The 18844-nt window shown below is 41.1% G+C and overlaps 1 protein-coding gene across 4 annotated transcripts in view; it reads left to right on the forward strand.

Annotated features, from left to right (window-relative positions):
- Positions 1-12631, forward strand: part of SUSD4 (sushi domain containing 4) — a 154368-nt gene extending 141737 nt beyond the window's left edge. For 2 of the 4 annotated variants that reach the window (XM_084828730.1, XM_084828728.1), the window contains 4 exons: positions 5159-5350; positions 6039-6183; positions 8096-8478; positions 10049-10701. In XM_084828730.1, coding sequence (XP_084684856.1) covers positions 5159-5350; positions 6039-6183; positions 8096-8478; positions 10049-10077 — 749 coding nt within the window. In that variant the 3' untranslated portion in view covers positions 10078-10701. Of the gene's footprint in view, positions 1-5158; positions 5351-6038; positions 6184-8095; positions 8479-8716; positions 8912-10048 lie in introns of all 4 variants that reach the window. The other 2 variants (XR_014786925.1, XM_084828729.1) reach the window with 2 other exon arrangements.
- Positions 12632-18844: the final 6213 nt, after the last annotated feature.

Here is an 18844-nt window from a genome sequence, read left to right on the forward strand (position 1 = left end):
CCCCCAAAGCCTAGCTCTGCAAGGCACTCATGAAGAATATGATTGTCGATGGTACTGAGAGCTGCCAAAATGTCCAGGAGAACTAATAGGGCAGTGTTCCCCACTCCAATCCAGTTCTCGGCATAGTTCATCTATCAAAGCAGTCTTAGTCCCATAACCCAGTTGAAAGCCCAGTTGAAACCCCAGTTAAAACAGGTCCAGATAATGTATCCAGATGTATCATCCAATATGTACAGCGTATTGAGAAGAGAATTAAGAATATGGCAGGCTGTTTGATGCCCAGCACCTGCTTGATTTAGAAAGGTTTAGTTATAAAGTTGCTTGCTTGATCTCGTTTGGAAAGGCCGGTGTGGACCTGAAGGTTATCAATATGTATGCTCTTAGTGCATGCAGATTTCGGAGAACAGAGGCTGCCTTTGTCTGTATTAGCATAAAATTCATTACTGAGCCGTTCCTGGAGTGAAGGAAAAGCCCTTATTCCCATGAGTATAACTACAATAAGAATGAAGTACAATTTGAATCAAAGATAACTTGGTTAATTTCAAACTTATTCTTCCATTTGTTGCCTATGTAAGAACTTAATGAAAAAAGAGTGTTAGCAGGCAAGAGTTAGTTTTAAAAAGAGATTTGCTTTCTTTTACTTCGTAAAAAAAATTGTGATACAACAAGTATCACTCTGCTAATGGAAGGCTTTTGTCAGCAGAATGGGAATCAATGATTCTCTCTCCCCTGCAGTGGTATTCCCTGTTCCCCAAAATCTTGCTGTAGAAGGCTGGGGGACCATCTACTGTAGATTTTGCGTGTGTGCGCGGCGGGGGGGCAGAGAAGAAGGGGAGCCCACTCAGACAATGTTCCATGGAAACTACTGAATCCTAAGTATTCAGTTTCCATTTTTTTTCAGCTCCAAATAACACAAGTATCTCCTCCCTAACGTAATTGTTGTTAATGATTACCACAGATGTAAACCAACACTAATACCAATCAATATATAGCTTCCTTCTGTCGTATATGATTTGACACTCGTGTTCTAGTTCTCTGGAGCCTTGCTTGCTGATTTGTGATTGTGGCACATCAGTGGGCTGGATTGTAAGAGCTAATCTGTGCATACTGCTATTCTATTGCTAAATGTATGGATACAGTAATTTCTTACTGGTACAAGAGCGCTGGTATGTTAACAGCCCTCCACCCTGAAGGGGCTGCTCAGAAGGAAGCAATTTGATGTGCACGTCCCTTTTATGTGTGCCGTATGCTCCTTACACCGAAGCACACAGGGCTGCACATACAATATGAGCCCTCCTTTGAAATGAATAATGCAACACGTGCAATAAATTCATGTGTTTCTCAGATCATTCCCAGCTCTGAATCAGGATATAGGCTAGAACCAGGGACTCACAAGACAGTGATTTCCCCTTACTATTTGCTATTCTTATAATCTGAGGCTTTTCTGACCATGAAAATACCGCAGTAATCTGATAGTCTTTTTCTTTCCGTTATACACTACTTGTTTGTGCTCCATGCCACGGTCTCTTTTTAAATTTTTGTCTGGCCGTGCATTTACATTGTAGATTTTCATCCATTTTTAATCGTTCTGTTATTGGAAGGGGGATTCCCCAGTGTTCTACAACAGAAACAGATTTGAGACTGTGTTGATTGTTGTGAAGAATGTATTTCTTTTTATCCTAGATGAGTTTCATGCAGCTGTGCAGTTCAGATATCTGTAATATTGAGTTTTGCACATGTGATCGTGGATTAACACTGCCTTCAATAGGGCCTTAATTACCCTAAATAATTTCTGTCCCCATCTCCATTGTTCTCAGTGGCTCACAATCCTCACATGTCTGTTAATCATTTTTGTGCTTTAGGGCATGTCTGTGTTGGTTGCCTTCTAAAGACAGGCTGTGTGTAACTGGGGAATCCTTGGTCATGAATAAATATTTTTAAATCTAATATGCAAAAAATCACATGGCAGTCAAAATTGACTGACATTGGCAGCTCTGTTCCAAAGGTGCAACCATCAAAATATTGTAATTGCAAGAAGTTAACTAAATTCATGTACATGTGCATAATTTGCCTAATTCTCAGTGCAGCTTATATATTTTCTTGTTAAAGCATTTTTGCTGTTGTTAAGGGTACCTTGATATTTACATGCACCAAATACCTACCTACCCCTGCTTATGCTATGTACTTTTGTAAGCACTGCCAGTTTAAATTTATTTAACTGCAGAGCACATTTACAGTGGTTGGACTATATTGAGTTATTTCTTACTAAGAGAAAGCATTTTCTTGCTAGCATCTTACCAGATCTATCTCTGTTGTGCATTGTTTTGGTTTCCTACTAGGCAAGCCAGTTTCTGGAAGCCTGTGCAGCATTGTTCCTCTACCTTTCACATTATTGTTTTTGGTCCTCAATCTTATTAATGCATTGGGCATTTCAGAATGTCAGGAGAGGCAGCAGGTGGCATTTCCATAGGCTTGAAGTTTTGCTTCTTAAAGCAGTTAATCTCCCTGGTGGAAAATCTTTTCATGGTGCTTGCTGTTGGATCACTGCACTGTATAGGCACATCACTGACAGCCTGTTATCTATTCTAGGTCCCTGCAATCAGCACTGTTCCAAAGATATTTAGATAGAAAGCAGAGGAAGGGCTAGAGACAGCAGGTAATAAAGTGTCACCTAATCAGGTTAGATTATTCTTGTCAGAGATTTGCTCATTGAGAAAGATTAGTTCGAGTAATATCAGCAGTCTCTCCTTCCCTTGGTTCCTTCCCATGTAAAGGAGTTTTTTAAAGCCAAACAAGGAAAGCATTTCAGACCTTTTGCTGACTTCCTAATGAATCATCTGACATTCCCTTGGGTTGAGTCCAGCATGGAAAAATGTAGAATATTGCTTTCTGTGTGAATTATGTGCTCTAGTTTCAAGTTATTATAATTTATAAAGGCTCACCTAGTGAAAATGCAAACAAAACTGTGTCCCTAGGGCAAGTAGAACAGACAGTGTTGCACATTACAATCACCCTCTTCTGAAGGTTCGTTTAATATCTTGTTGTGCTCTTTTGTGGGCCGGGTGGTGGTAGTGGAATTACTTTTGAAATACATTATTCATGTAAGTAATGCATGGGGAGAAGTTACCAAATTGTGATTTCTGTCAAAAATCTACTGTTGTGAATTGGTACGTGCAATATTTATATCTATGCAGTAGGTCTTTACTGCATAATAGAGGCATGAAATAAACATGGCAGCCTGTAGAGGGGAGCAGTGAACTACTTTGCGCCTTTCTCAGAAAGGAAAAGAGCCCGACCTTTTTACCTAACCCAGATATTTCCAGTGCACTTGAGCTCCTGGTTGTTTAATAATAAATGCATAATTTGCAATTGCATCTAGTGAAATAAAAATGCCAGTAACAAAAATATTCAGTTACTTTGGGCTGGGATTGTAGACATTTTAGTTTGCTTTAGCCTCATAAGAACATTTGCATAAGTGCTACTAAGATCACCCTTTTGCTTCTGTGAATATGGTTAATGCAGCATGCAACACTGGCAACAGGGCGTACTTAATTTCTAAGAGGAAAGGTGCCAGTGCTTTATTTGGCTTCTTCGTGTCACCCTCTTGTCTGAAAGCCCTAATCTGAGACATGGTGGTTGTGATTACTTTTCCTTCACCTCTGAGCAACCAGCTCAAGGGTGTTGTAGTAATTGTTGAACTAGAACTGGGGAGACCTAAGTTCAAATTCCCACTCAGCCATGAAGCTCACTGGGCAATGTTGGGCCAGTCATATCTCTTAGCCTAACCTATCTCACAGGGCGGTTGTGACAATAAAATGGATGGAGGTGAGAAATCTTTATGCCACCCCGAGCTTTCTGGAGGAATGGCAGGATATAAATGAAATAAATAAGGGACAAACCCTGCTTTATTGTTTGTTATTTCACAGGGTTGGATTCTGCCCATGAAAACAGGTTCCAGGGCTAAATCTGAAGGTCAAGCCAGGCAAAAGCATATGACTCCTCAAGGGTCATGTGTTTTTATACATGACCTTTTTTGGGGGAGAGACCATTGCTCAATAGTAAGAGCACATGCTTTGCATAAAGAAAATCTCAGGTTCAATCCCTGACATCACCAGTTAGAAGCATCAGGTAGCAGCTGATGGCAAAGGGTCCTGTGCCTGAGACCCTAAAGAGCTGCCGCCAGTCACAGCAAACAGTATTTGGGATAAATTGACAAATGGTCTGACAGGGTATAAGGCAGCTTCCTCTGTTCCTAAGCTTTTGCCTTCCCATTTGTAATGGTGGACAGGAAAGAAAAAACAAAAAGCTTAATTGCTTTTCTGCTAGGTGCTCTATGAGGCCCTTGGACTCTGAGAAGGGGGAAAGAGTACAGGGACTCCCAGTCCACACACCAAGGCTACTGTGTGTGATCCTTTCAAACCAGGGTACGGGGAACACAGTATCCAGATTCCATTTCATTTTGTAGTCGCCTGAGATCCTATAATGCTCAGATTATCCTCCACAACAGTCTAAAGAACTTGCGAACCCTCTTGCAAGTTTCCTGGTATGCTCAGTTGAAGGTCTGTGGAACAAGGGGAAGGGCTGTAGCTCAGTGATAGAACACATGCTTTGCATACAAAATGCCCCAGGTTTAATTTCTGGCACATCTATACAAGACCTGAATAATATGGTCAACACAGCATAAACTGGAAAGCGATTAGGCTGCCATATTTTGGACTAGCTGCAGTTTCCGAAACCTTCAAGGGCAGTCCCATGTAGAGCATGTTATGATAATTTTACCGACAGATGATTAAGGTGAGGATCACTGTGGTCAGATCTACTTTCTCCAGAAAGGGTGCAACTCATGTCGGCTTAAGAGAAACTCATCGTGTTATAGTAGCATTGCAGGGGTTTGAGTTTTTTTGGTCATATGGTTGTGTCATATAAGTTACATTGCCTTTGTATGAAAAGGATAACATTGCCATTCAGTAGGAGCTAATCTGTTGTTAGTTTAATACATTGGTTCTTAATGGAATAAATATAGTGACGTACTTAAGCATGTGTTTGTGTATTGAGTTTGCATAATATGGAACTATATACAATGTTACATTAGGTCTATATCTGTTGATGTCATGCATTATTGTAGCTAACTCATCCTCATTTTTTGTGTGTTTCCAAGTTTGTCCACTACCTCCTATGGTGACTCATGGGGATTACATTTGCCATCCGCGGCCTTGTGAGCATTACAACCATGGAACTGTGGTAGAGTTCTATTGCGATCCTGGCTACACTCTCACCAATGATTACAAATATATTACCTGCCAGTATGGAGAATGGTTTCCTTCCTATCAAGTATACTGTGTCAAAACAGGTAAAAACAACAACAGCAACAACAACCGTGTAAGTTAGGCATCAAACCAAAGGTGCAGAACTTCAGGTGCAGAGTCCAAATCTGGCTCCCTGGGGTTCCCCAGACAGCCCTGACCCTTCCCTTGACCACACCCCTTCTCTTGGCCCTACCCCCTTCCCTGACCACTGTTGGGTGATTTTCCAGCTTTTGTGCTGTTTTTTTCCATTCTGAAAGGCTGATTTCCTCTCCTAAGGCTTCCTTACTGGCAGTAAGAGCATTAAGCTAAAATATGCTGGTATTTTGGGCCCAGCCCACCACTGGAATGTGGCCCCCCAAGAGCTTCCCCAAAATGGAATTCAACCCTCAGGCTGAAATCGTTTCAACACCCCTGCATTAAACAACCAGACAAACAGGGATGGGGTGTGTGAGGGGATCTCTTTTGAATTGAAATCTCCTGTGCAATGTTTTCTCAAATGTAACATTCAGTTTGCCTCCAGTTGTGTTATTTTGATTCATATCTTTGGTTTGTAGGTAACATTGAAAGCATAATAAATATAAAAGTGAACATAGGGGTGTGTCCTATATGTGCATTGTATCTGTGGATGAATCCTGAGCAATTGGGCCCTGATCCTTTCTGGCTCTACTAAAAAGTAGCTATTAAACTATTACTATCTAATGTGTTTGTTTTACATCACCCTTTGTGTTACAGAACAAACCTGGCCAAATACACAAGAAACTCTCCTGACAACATGGAAGATTGTGGCATTTACTGCTACTAGTGTTCTTCTGGTTCTTCTGTTAGTTATTCTTGCCAGAATGTTCCAGACCAAATTTAAGGCACGCTTCCTTCCAAGGTTAGTGCTACTTTTTGTCTGGATGTGGTTCTTCCCCCGCATTAGTTAACAGCACAGTAGTTGATCCTGTGGGCTTCTCCACCTGGGACTTTTATCCTGTGATTGAGATTGGTCACTGACAGAAGTCTGTGGGTCCTTTACATGACGTTGTCAACCTGTAGCACCTCTCCCGTGGTTTCTGACTATTTCTGTGGCTTAATTTGAAACAGGAATAATGAGCTGATAAAAAGAAGTGGTTTGAATTGGTTTGAATTTGTCCATGTAAAGAGGAAGTGGTGCTATAATATCACCATCTAGTGGCAGTATAATGAAACATATATAATACGTAGATAAAGGGGGGAGGATAAAGGGGGGGAAGGGAAGCTCATGTAAAGGGCCATCTTAATCCCGCAAAGAATCTGGAATGAAAAGCTTCCCCAGTAAAATTGTGAAATAAAAAGCCTCTGTTTGGAGAAGCTCTGTGCCTGGGAACTTCCTTTGTGATAAATTCGGTCTTATAAGTACTGTACAGTGCAACTTGCTGTATAAGTACTGTACAGTGCAACACTTTCTCCCACATCAACCTGCCTGGTTCTTAGGATCTTTTCATGATGCCCTTCTCTGAGTACCATCACCATCAGAGATGAAGCAGGTGGTAACAGGGAGGGGAGTCAGCTGTGGGGTCCTGGTTATGAAACTCCCTCCCCAAAAATGTATTCCTGGAGCCTATTCTGTTACCTTTTAAGCATCAGGCAAAATCTTTTCTGTTCTCCCGGGCTTTTAAATTACTGAGTTCTTTTTAAACATCAGTAGTTTTGTTATGTAACTCACTTTGTTATTTTTAAGTACTTTTGTTGTTTTTGTATTGGCTTTGTTGTTTTATTGTATTTATTTACAGTGGCCAGGATCCAAGGCAGCCTTTGTGCAAGCAGGGGCCACTGCCAATTCTGTTCTGAAAGCAGCGTCCACCATTTGTGCAACAGCAATTTAGTGCTTCCTTTGGGAGCTGGAAATGAGCAGGAACACAAGTTTCTAGAGCAGGGCCTGTTGGCAGAGCTTACATAAGGGAGCTCCACCAACCTGTCTCAATCCAGAAATGAGTGTTTCTGCTCATTTTGCGGCTTCCTAAAGGAAGCACTAAATCCCCATTGCACCACTTGTGGAACGGAATCGATGGTACCTCCCACTTGTGAAACTGATCAGCAGTGGGCTCCACTTGCAGAATGGCCCACTTGGATACTAACCACGTTTTTTGGTAAACCACCCTGGGATATGTATTATGAAGTGCAATATGCAAATGTTGATGATGATGATGGTACATTTTCACCCCTCTTGTTTCAAACAAGGTCCAGCTACAAGCTTTACAGCTTGGCTTCAGTTCTCAGTCAGCTGGTGAAAATGAGCAATACAGATACAGTATATAATTAAAATAATTTGAGATACCATCACTGTTCTCTCTAGGATTTCCCATCCTAACTTGTGTGCCCAAGATTCTGGGAATCTTAATATAGGTTGATATTCACTGTGCAGATTGAGCAACACAGAGTGTTCCTTATCTGTGCCTCCCAGCTGCTTGCTTTCCTTCTCTCAACTGTTGCTTGGTTTGCTGGAATTATTTACCTGAATGTGAAAATTGCACATGACTATCAGACTAAGCTGGACAGCCATCTGTTGGGGATGCTCTGACTTGGATTCCTGCATTGAGCAGGGGGTTGGACTTGATGGTCTTGTAGGCCCCTTCCAACCCTACTATTCTCTGATTCTATAAGCAGACTCCTGGCTATCATTGAAGTAAATATTAATGATGCGCTATTTCCATTTCAGAGAATTAAAAACTTGGTACTTAGAAAAACCTGTCTGTTGCTGGGGGGATGCCATTCAGCTGTTCCCCAAAGACACAGACACAGTCCTTTTCTTTCTTCTCCCAATGTAGAGGTGCTCAGGAGAACTGCAGCAGTGGCCCTGACTTTGTTGTGGTGGACGGTGTTCCTGTCATGCTTCCTTCCTATGATGAAGCTGTGAGCAGCAGCTTGAATGCCTTGGCACCAGGATGTATGTCCCCTGCAGGCCAGGGGTATATTTTGCAGGGTGATGATCAGAACCCTCCAGCTTATCCTGGGCCAGATGATTTGGACAGGTTGCCAGCTGAATTTGATACCTGTGACAGCATTTCAGGCTCTTCTGAACTTCTTCAAAGTTTGTACACATCTTCTGTGTGTCAAATAGGAGCACATCCTGTTTCAGAGAGAACTGATGCCATGAACAGCACCACTGGGGAAGTAGCATCCACCAGCCCAAGCATTGACATTGCAGATGGTAATTTTGATTTTTGAACATTACGTGGCCTTGCTTTAGTGTCAGGTTTTTTCCCATATGAAGAAAACATAAGATTGTACTTGGGAGAAAGAACCTAGCTTCAGATTTGGTCTCTCTTTCTGTTCTGGCTGATGTTCGTTTTACTTCTGACATAACAAAAAAATTCCTTACAACCCAAAGTTTAACCACCACCTCGCATCAGATTCTACCAAGAGTTTATCTCTCTTTTTAATGGCAGGAGAAGGATAGGTGTATGGCTTTCCAGACCACACAGTGTTAATGGAACCATTGGACAACAGTGACAAATATACCAACTGATTTCCCCAACCTCCAAGTTTGTGCTATAAACTGAGTGCTTACTAATATTGACTTCTGCCTCTTGTAGCACAAGATGCAATGCAACACAAGGTGTAACCGTGGCTAATCACAAAGGGTGAGACAAGCTTTTCTCCTTTCAGCAAAACATACCTTAAGGCTCAACAGTAACACCATGCACCACCAACCAAATTAATTAGCCAGTGTTAACGTTTTCCCTGCTACATACTACTGAACATTTGCTGGAGGACTGTTTTAGCTTAGTTACTTGGATATATAGAGGGAATGGCACATCTATAAGCAAACAACACATGGGGATTCTGGGTTACAGTCTGAGCCTGAACTGTGAGGGCAGCCACACCTACTCTGTTTCATCAGCCAATGTGCAAGTTCTTTTTTTAAAAAAGAAGAAGAAGAAATACATACATAAGAATCACAATACAATTCAACATATCTGCCTAGCATCCCATTACCCTATCAAAAAGAATAATTTTAATTAGCTTGTTGCAGTTACTGCTTTTCTCAGTATCAGCCTGTGCATTTCAATGGGCTTTCTATGGCTGACTGTAGTTTGTGTTATGCTCAGTCAGTGCCTACCACAGAGTCAGAAGGTAGCCTACTGCTGTCATCTATCCATTATGAGTGGGAATACACTGGCATCCTCACTTATTCTAAAGATGATATACCCTAGCTAATTTTAGTCTCTAGAATCTTTTATGCTGTGAAAGCAAACTAAGGAGCAATAAGATTACTTTTTGAATCCACTGTTTGATAGGCTCCACATCAACACAATTTTAGCAAAATTTGGCTTGCTGTAGGTTTGGCTTCTTAATCCATTGCACATTGGACTGCTTCACACAACATGCTGTTTCAAATGAACCCAAATTAGTCCTGAATATGTGCCACACTTCAAGCACACAAGTTGAGTGTGGAAAATTTGGATTTTCATTGAATTCTCATGATGAAAATTGATCTTCCGTAACACGGGGTTGTCAGAGGACTGCAAAAGCCAAGTGTAAGGGGCTTTGAACCCATTGGGCTGGTTGGTATGAAGCTACCAACTCTGTGATTGCACAGGTCACTGTGTATAATGTATTAAAAGATGGATTACCTGGCTCCGTGCATAATTGAGTGTCTTAACTTCGTAGCAACAGTGGCCTTATTGGTGGCATGTAATAACGAAGTAAAAATGCAGGTCCTCCCATGAGAAGAGTTCACAATTAAAACCCAACTAACTCTGTCTTTTATTTTCTAGAAATTCCATTGATGGATGAAGACCCTTAATCTGCAAAAATCTTGCTCATACCTTTGTGGGGGGTTGGGGAAAAGAATCATGCACATATGTATACATACATATACTTATATATCTATATAAATCTCTCTATATAAAGACTGATTAAAGATCTGGGGGAGGGTATTTTCTGTTTTTATAAATCGCCCACATTATGAAGTCACCAGATTTTGTGCACATACCTTAATCAACTTTGGGGGTTGAGAGCATCAGCTATTCAACAGCAGCTTTACAAAATGAATCCTGAGGATTTGATGTGACTAGTCACTGCAAAAGAACTATGAATTCATGGAATAGCGACGAGTGTATCTGCATCGCAGGAAGTCTTAACAGCTCTTTAGAAACACCAGTGAGAGTGATTTGTGCTACAGGTACAAACTGCCTAATGAAAGCATGTCAGACGATGTAAATTTTTCTTTATCAAAGCTGCTTCATATTTATGATGGGCCACAATTTGCAGAGGAATCCTAACTTATTGGTGGAGGAAATAAACAGTGTTGAAATTAAAATCGGAGAGGGTCATTCCTGAATTGTCTGTGTTAACTTTGCAGAGGGAAGCTTTAGCTCATGGTGGTGTAATTTAAAGAGGTGGCTGCAGCAAATAAAGCACTGAGTACAAGAAAAAGCTTTATTATTCTGGGTAACAAATAATAGAAAGAAAGGAGAATCTTCAGTCATGATTTAAGGTTTTGTTTTTTACAGTAATTAAGATTATGTGGAATGTTTAAGATAAAATAGAAGTACATTACTTATAAAACCACATTACATTTGACTTGGTTATCTTATGAATGTCTCCCAAGTTACCAAAGAAAGCAAGAATCAGGCAAATATTGAGATAATACTGTCTCTTAATCACTCTCTCTAATAGCAAACTCAGGTGGATAGTGCAATTGAGAAAAAACAGAGGGGTATCAGCATATTTTGATGAACCCAGAGGTATGTAGAAGTACAAAACATTTTTATTTTAAAAAATTAGAGGGGGGAACCCCCCGCAACACACACACACACACACACACACACACACACACACTAGTCTAATGAGGATTCAGCATGCTCAGTAGCATCCAAGAACTATGAATATTGGGTGTCAGTTGGAAAATAAAAACAGAAAAGCCGGGGTCGAGGGGAGTGAATTGGTCTTGCTTGAGCCTCTTACAGCTGTAATACTCTGGAGGAGGATGTCATTGGCTGGGTGGGTGGAACCCTGGACAGAAGCACTCCTGCTAGGAGGTGAGGATGCACTACAGCGTTTTGTTGCAGGTTTCATGTGTATATGTAAACTTTCAACCTACATGCATTATCTTACCATCTAAGAATATAGCTGCAGCAAATAAAACACACAAGTCAAAGAAAATGTATAGACTTATAAGGGTGGCTGCTATTAGTATTTTTTAATGTATCTTAAGAACCCATATTTGTTATCTCTATCATCCTTACAATGCCCCAGAACAGGAAATCCATAATAGCATAATAGTATGCTTGTATAACAAGTTGGGACTTCAGTCTGACTATGTATAAGGCAGTTCTTTCCCATATTTTGATGGTAAACATGTTGGGCTTTTTGTGTACCTTTTTTCAACAGTGAATAGCAACTGCTGCCCTCCCAATTAAGATTGGAATTGTGAGAGAGGGTGGGGATAAGTCTTGTCTCCTGTGCGAGGGTCCTGATGAAAATACCTGCTTCCCCCACCCCCCACCTCGGAGCAGCTGCTGTTTAGCACAGTGGAGACACTCGCATTGGTGCCGGATCAGGGAAGAATAAAGGGTGTGGGGCAGGTGCCTATTCTCCACTTGCTACATACAACCTGCTGCTTCAACTACTGCAGAAGCTAAATGCAACTCATATAGGTTCCCTGGTTCCATACCGAAGCACAAAAATTATCTTCCAGAGCACAGTGACATTTTGGATACAGCTGGCAACTGAAAAATAAGGCAGTTTGGGATACTTCCAAATATGTGGTTTTGTGTGTGGAGGGGTGTTTTTACCCATCATACCTCTGTGTTACAAAATGTATGTATTTTCGGGAGCGGGGGATGTTCCTAAACACTGGCCCTTGATTGGCTTTCGAAATTGTATTTCTCATTTTGTACAAATGTTACAGATGACAAGTGCTATTTATGTATTAGTTACATTTGTATCTTGCTGTTAGAGTGGTGTCGAGCCTCATGACATGCATGCTGGGTAGGATAGATAGGGGGACTGTGACTTCCCCAAGGCTGAAATAGAGAGTTGCATAATCCTATGGCTTTCCCATATGCAAACCCAACACCTCATTCACTACACTACACTTGTCCACATTTGCAATGCTTTAAGGAGTAAGCCATTATTGCCTACATTAGGTTTTATCCAGTTCTAGATGTCTGCCAGCAGAATGGAAACTGCTGGCAGAACAGATTTCCCCCTGTAGCCCCTTGTGCAGCCCCCAAATCTTCTCTGGAGGGAGGTGTTGTTGGGAGGTCTGCCACAGGGAGGAGAGCAAACGGAGAAGCCCACTTGTGTTGCATTGGATTTAACCAACATACAATAAATCATTTTAGAGAAAATGCAACTAGATTCTTAGCAGGTTTTTAAAGGTGATTTTTTTTTTTTTTAATGTAGGGGAAAAGGTGATCATCTAAGTAATGCCTGGTTTTTCTATGGTGCTGTATTGCAAAGATCCTGATTCAGTACTTACCCTCAATCTAAGCTTTCTGTACATAAACACTCTCATACACAATGGAAACATCCTGAAGAGCCCACAGTGTAAGTAGGCAGTGATACAACACATGAATACAATAAGCACATGGGATGGAGAGGTTGTACAGGCTGAATGTGGAGCGATTGTGCCTTATACCTTCAATTTAATGGCTCATAATAGTGAAAATAAGTAATGCTAAAAATAAACATCAAAAAGGCCATGGAAATATATTCACATGTATTTGCATGTATTTAGGTCTGTTATAATTGTCTGAAAGCAATGGCTGCTTAATAGCCATGCACCGAAGACTTTTGGATGCCATCTGTAGAAAGCTATGGTGTCCTTGAGTGGTAACAGCCTTTCTGTCAATATTTGTGCTCAGACAGCTGACTACAGTCCAAGTAGTCCCAGAGTTTGTTGTGGAGCTTAAGTTAAAAAAAAAATCAGCTGTATGTATCCAAATGAGAGGGTTGTTTTTTTTTTTACTTCATCTACTGATTCTTAGGGACCTTGGAGACAAAAAGCTCTCTTGGGTCCATTTCAGGTGCATTATTTATCATTATTATTCCCAATAAAAAGGGCCATCCATCTGTCTTTCTATTTCATGGATTTATGCTATATCTTCCCCCACTTGGTTCTCCATTAGGCTGGTCCTGTGATACAGGAAAATTCAGTTCTAATACACACACACACAAACTCTGACCAGAAAAATCCAAATTTGTTGTTGATATAAATTCATACAGAAGTACTGTCCTTGGTTTGCATAGCGTATATAGGGATTAAGTGCTGCATTTGGGGGGTTTATTGAGTTTGTTGAGCCATGTTAGCTGAACAATGTGATTATTCTGACTGTTTAAATTGGTTCTTTTTTCCGTTACACACTAGATAACAAGTTGCACCATATGAATTATCAGCACAGCCACTGAAGGTTCTTGTATCTATTAGACCCAGTCTGGTCCTATGCATGTTTAGGAAAAGGGAAGGTTCCTCCTGTGCAAGCACCGAGTCATTGCTGAGTCCTAGAGGGACGGCCGCTTTCGCTGGTGTTTTCATGGCATACTATAGCAGGGTGGTTTGCCATTGCCTTCCCCAGTCGTGACTACCTTTCCCCCAGCAAGCTGGGTACTCATTTGACCGACCTCAGAAGGATGGAGGGCTGAGTCGACCTGAGCCAGCTACCTGGAACCCCGCTTCCGCTGGGATCGAACTCAGGTCGTGGGGACAGTTTTGGTTGCAATACTGCCGCCTACCACTCTGCGCCACACGAGGCTCTATTGCATGTTTACTCAGAAGTAAATCCCACTGAGTTTAATGGGACTTACGCCCACTGTGTGTCTAGTCTAAATCATGTTAGAGAAAGTATTATTAGATTTTTAGCAGGTATTAAAAGATCTGTCAGCCATAATTTGTATGAAGTACATCTCAACCTTGCTCGTAATTGAACAAAGAAACTGGATAGCTGACTAAGATAACCTCAAAGAAAAAAATATCCCAGGTAAGAATTATTCTTGTTCACACAGAGAGAAAAAGTTATTTAATCCGCTGAGCCATCACTAGCAACTAGAGTTTGTATAGTAATAGATCTCTGAATGTCTTCATTTGCCCCATATGCTTCCCTTTTGAAATTGCCCCACCAATGTATTTCGTGGTTATTGAATATTCAGGCATTGCTTTATAACAGTAAAGCAATGTTTCTGGTGCTAAAACAACTGACCTTTTAAAAAATGTAACTTTGTAAAGCTCTTTGTAGAAGAGGGGCATTAAGTGAACGAAAGCTGAAGGCATGGTATGTCTTATACGCAGCTATTTTCTTATAGCCAAGAGAACTGAATTTGTTTTAAAACAACAAAGAGTCTTGTGGTATCTGAGAATTTATTCTGGCATAAGCTTTTATTTTAAATAAATTAATCCCTTTAGGGCCCCTCTGCTTGGCTTTTCACCACCCTAGATAGTTGGTGCCATCTACAAGGTGGCTACTTTGACCACTCATCTGTTGAGTCCAGATCATTTTATAAATAACACTAGCCCCAGTACAGCTCTTTGGGGAACATGGCTTACTGTGAAAACAGCTCTTTAACCAGTTACTATATTTTCTACTGAGCTGTTCAGATAAGTAATTCTCTGTCATTTGGTGCACCTGCATGAATATTTTGTTGTCTAACATGCAAAAATATTGCTGAGGTTCTAGTTCAACAGCCAAATGCATTAAGCGAAGACATCAAAATTTGTCAGTGTTCATTTTGCAATGGACTCTGCCATCCACCCTGAACTTCAGTTAGCCCCACCTTGCCAGGCACATGACTCATTCTCTCTCTCTCTCTCTCTCACACACACACACACACACACACACACACCATTATTCTCTCTTAGGGATACTTCCGGTTCTTGTCTGTTAATTGTCCTCTCCAATAAGAGGACAGTATTACATGCACCTTGTCATGATTTAGTGTCTGGTGTCGTCTCATATCACTTTTTATATAACTGTGCCATCATTGTCTGTCTGACAAGTAGGGACATCAAGGAAAAGAGTCTCCCTGTGATGGTCTTGTATCCTGTACTGACATAGACATGCTGTCATTCAATAGTTTGTTTAGTTCATGTTTATATCCCCCAATAGCTGAGGCTCTCTGGGTGATTCACAAAATTAAAACCAGAAAAATACAACAGAAAATACAATATAAAATATAATAGATTAAAACTACAGAATAAAAATACAGCCAGAGTAAAACTAGCAGATTTATTTAAAATTGCATATTTAAAATGCAATAGCAGATTTAAGACAGCAGAGCTAAAAAAAAACCCTGGAACGTTAAAATGCTAAAAATGCCTGGGAAAATAAAAAGGTCTTCATCTGGTGCTGGAAAGAGTACAACGTAGGCACCAGGTGACTCTCTCTAGGGAGTTCGTTCCTCAACTGCAGAAAATGCACTTTTCCTGGTAGCCACCTGCCTTAGCCTCTTTCGGCATGGGCTCCTGGAGAACGACCCGTGAAGATGATCTTAGGGTCTGGGCAGGTACATATGGGAGGAGGCAATCCTTCAGTTGCAGGACTCCTGAACATGACCTGTGCAGGGAACATTAGAGTGGTCTGAAAATGTGATTCCTTGCGAGCTAGCCCATATCTCTTCCAAATGCTTCAAGATCCAGCAGAGAGATGTGTCCGTTGACTGAATACCATAAAAGAAATGGCTGATGTTATATCTTCTGAAATCTAAATCAATTAATGTGATTAGCTTTCCAAAGTGCTACTGTCCCAAGCAGCTAAGAATGCATTAATGATAACTGTAGGCTGATGTGATGCACTTTTCTCCAGCTGTGCTGAATAGCTGAAACTGCCCAGCATGTGCCTGGGCAGTTTCAGCTATTTTGTCAGCAACTAAATGAGAATCCTTTGGCTCTGTAGGCTGTCTCCCATATGAAACATCTCGATTACAAGGGTGCTCCTGTAAATCACCCTCATGTTCAAAACGTAGTGTGGAGAGTGTTCATATTTGAGCATACTTCATCTATGAATTGCCCAGATGCTTGTGGATGTAATTATGAGCATGAGCTAACATGAGTAAGCACTTAGTGTTCAAGCCATACTTGACCAGACAGATGGCATCTGCAAAGCATGAGACACGTTAGATTGATGTGTGGAAATGTCTCCCTATCGAAGTTCTCCACACCATGCATAATTTTGAACACTACTATAATGTCTCCCCTTACCCTTTTTTCCAAGCTAAACAATCCCAGCTGTTTTAACCTTCCCTCATAGGAGAGTTGCTCTAGCCCCTTTGTCATTTTAGTTCCCCTCTTCTGCACTTTTTCCAGTTCTACCATACCTTGTTTTTTAGGTGTGGTGACTAGAACTGTACACAGTATTCTAAGTGTGGTTGCACCATAGATTTATATAAGAGCAGTATGATATTGGCAGTTTTATTCTCTATTCCTTTCCTAATATGCCTAACATGGAGTTTGCCTTTTTTTTTTTTTTTTTTACAGCAGCCGCACACGGGGTTGACATTGTTATCCAGCTGTCCACCATGACCCCAAGGTCTCTTTCTTGGTCAGCCACTTCTCAGATCCCATCAGGTTATAGTTGAACTTGGGATTTTTTGTCCCAACATGCATAATTTTACACTTGGTTACATTTAACTGCATTTGCCATTTAGGTGCCCATTCTCCCAGTTTGGAGAGATCCTTTTGGAGCTCCTCAAAAGCCCTTTTTGTTTTAACCACCCTAAATAATTTGGTGTCACTGGCAAACTTGACCAGTTCACCGCTCACTCCTAATTCCATATCATTTATAAACAAGTTGAAAAGCACTGATCCCAATACTGATCCCTGTAGAACCCCACTATGCACATCCCCCCATTGGGAGAATTTACCATTTGTGCTCACTCCCATTTTTGTTTGGGATCTGTTTTTCAGTTTGTTCAAATAGGAAAAGTGCAGTTTCCCTGCATTGACTGAAGTGTGAAAATGCTTATTTAAAAAAATCAACGTGCACTTTTTTTTTTTTTTTAAGAACTACACATTTTTCAAACATGTTCAGGAATGTAAAACATTTTTCAAAAATGTGCTCACGTTCAGGGTTGCAAATGGCAAGTTCAGATGATTTGCAAACTGAAACAAAATTCTCATACATCTCTTATCATAGGAGATGGTATGGAAAGTAGGTGAGAACCTTTTTAGAAAACAATATGGCAGGAATGGGGTCGGGCCCATTGCCTAGTATGTGCTCAGGTCTTACACCAGCTCAGCATGTGCTCAAGCTTTGTACATAACGCTTGCCAATCTGTTTGTCTGTGGTTTGAATATGACTGCTCCTCCTCATTAGAAATTTTAAGAAACTGTATACTGCTTCCTTCCTCTGCTCTGAAGAAATGGTCATTCAAACTTTTCACAGCAGCATGAAGGGATGACTGCCAAGCAACCCTTCCAAGAGTCGCTCAGGTCTCATTGCTGGCAAAGTAAACTCAACGCATTGTGTTGACACAGGCTGATGACCTTTAGCAAACTCAGCTATCAATGACCACTGCTATCTCCAAGATCAGAGGCAGCATGCCTCTAAATGCCAGTTGCTGGGGTACAAGAATGGGAGGGACGCTATTGCCCTCACCTCCTGCTTGTGGACTTCCCAGAGGCCCACAGTCCGGCCACTGTAGGATGCCAGATTAGATAGGGCGTTGATCTGATCCAGCAGAGCTTTCTTAGGTTCTTAAATGACTGTAATGGCTGAACCTCCCTCTATGCCAGTGTTCTTCACTGTAAAGCCCGAGGGCCAGTGACAGCTCCCAGTCACCCCAAGTGCAACTCTCTGCCTCTCTCTCATTCACCACTTTCTTTTTGCAGTAGCTGCTGTCTCTCAGCAGAGACTCTCTAGCTTTGTCTTTTTTGCTTGAGTGGTGGCTGGCTGCTGTGATCTGGGCTATCGGAGGAGACTTCAGGGATGGGGAAGTCAAAAGGCCTGCTGTTAATCAGCTGTAAGGTGTGTGTAGGGTGGGGAAGAGGAGTCAAACCAGAAAACCATTAGACTTAATTTCTACATTCAGCAACTTTCCATGATAGGTAAGTCACCTCTTCAGATAATTGACTACAAAAAATTGAAACGTGCATTTTCCTTTTGAAAATAAAGCACTAAAGATTCTTCAAAATTGTAGATTCTCAGATGTCAAGTGCTTCTATGATAACAGTACTTGAGTCTACAGCTTATGAACTAACACCGAATTTTAAATCTAGCTGTCAGCCTCCAGAGATGGTGACTCATCTCTCCTTACAATCCATTAGGTTTGGGATGTAATGTAGCGGGGTTATTATTCTAAACAAATAAATACTAGCCTAGGAATGCTGTTCTGTGTTCCGAATGGCAGCTCCTTATATCCTTAATTTGAGACCGAGAGTCAGACTTAGCATCATTGTTTGTGCCATTAGTTAGACACTTAAACACTGGTTAAATACACTGATAGATGCCATATATTACCAGAACCTGCCAGCCGCCGTACATCCTGTCACACAGGGAACTTACAGGAGTAAATAACGTATTTTTTAAAACTGATGTAGAACACTGGTCTGAGATTTTTAGTCCTGTGGGATGGAA

The sequence above is a fragment of the Heloderma suspectum genome, chromosome 1, assembly GCF_057233095.1.
Source record: "Heloderma suspectum isolate Gila_16-S chromosome 1, 16-S_ref, whole genome shotgun sequence".
NCBI classification, from domain to species: domain Eukaryota; kingdom Metazoa; phylum Chordata; class Lepidosauria; order Squamata; family Helodermatidae; genus Heloderma; species Heloderma suspectum.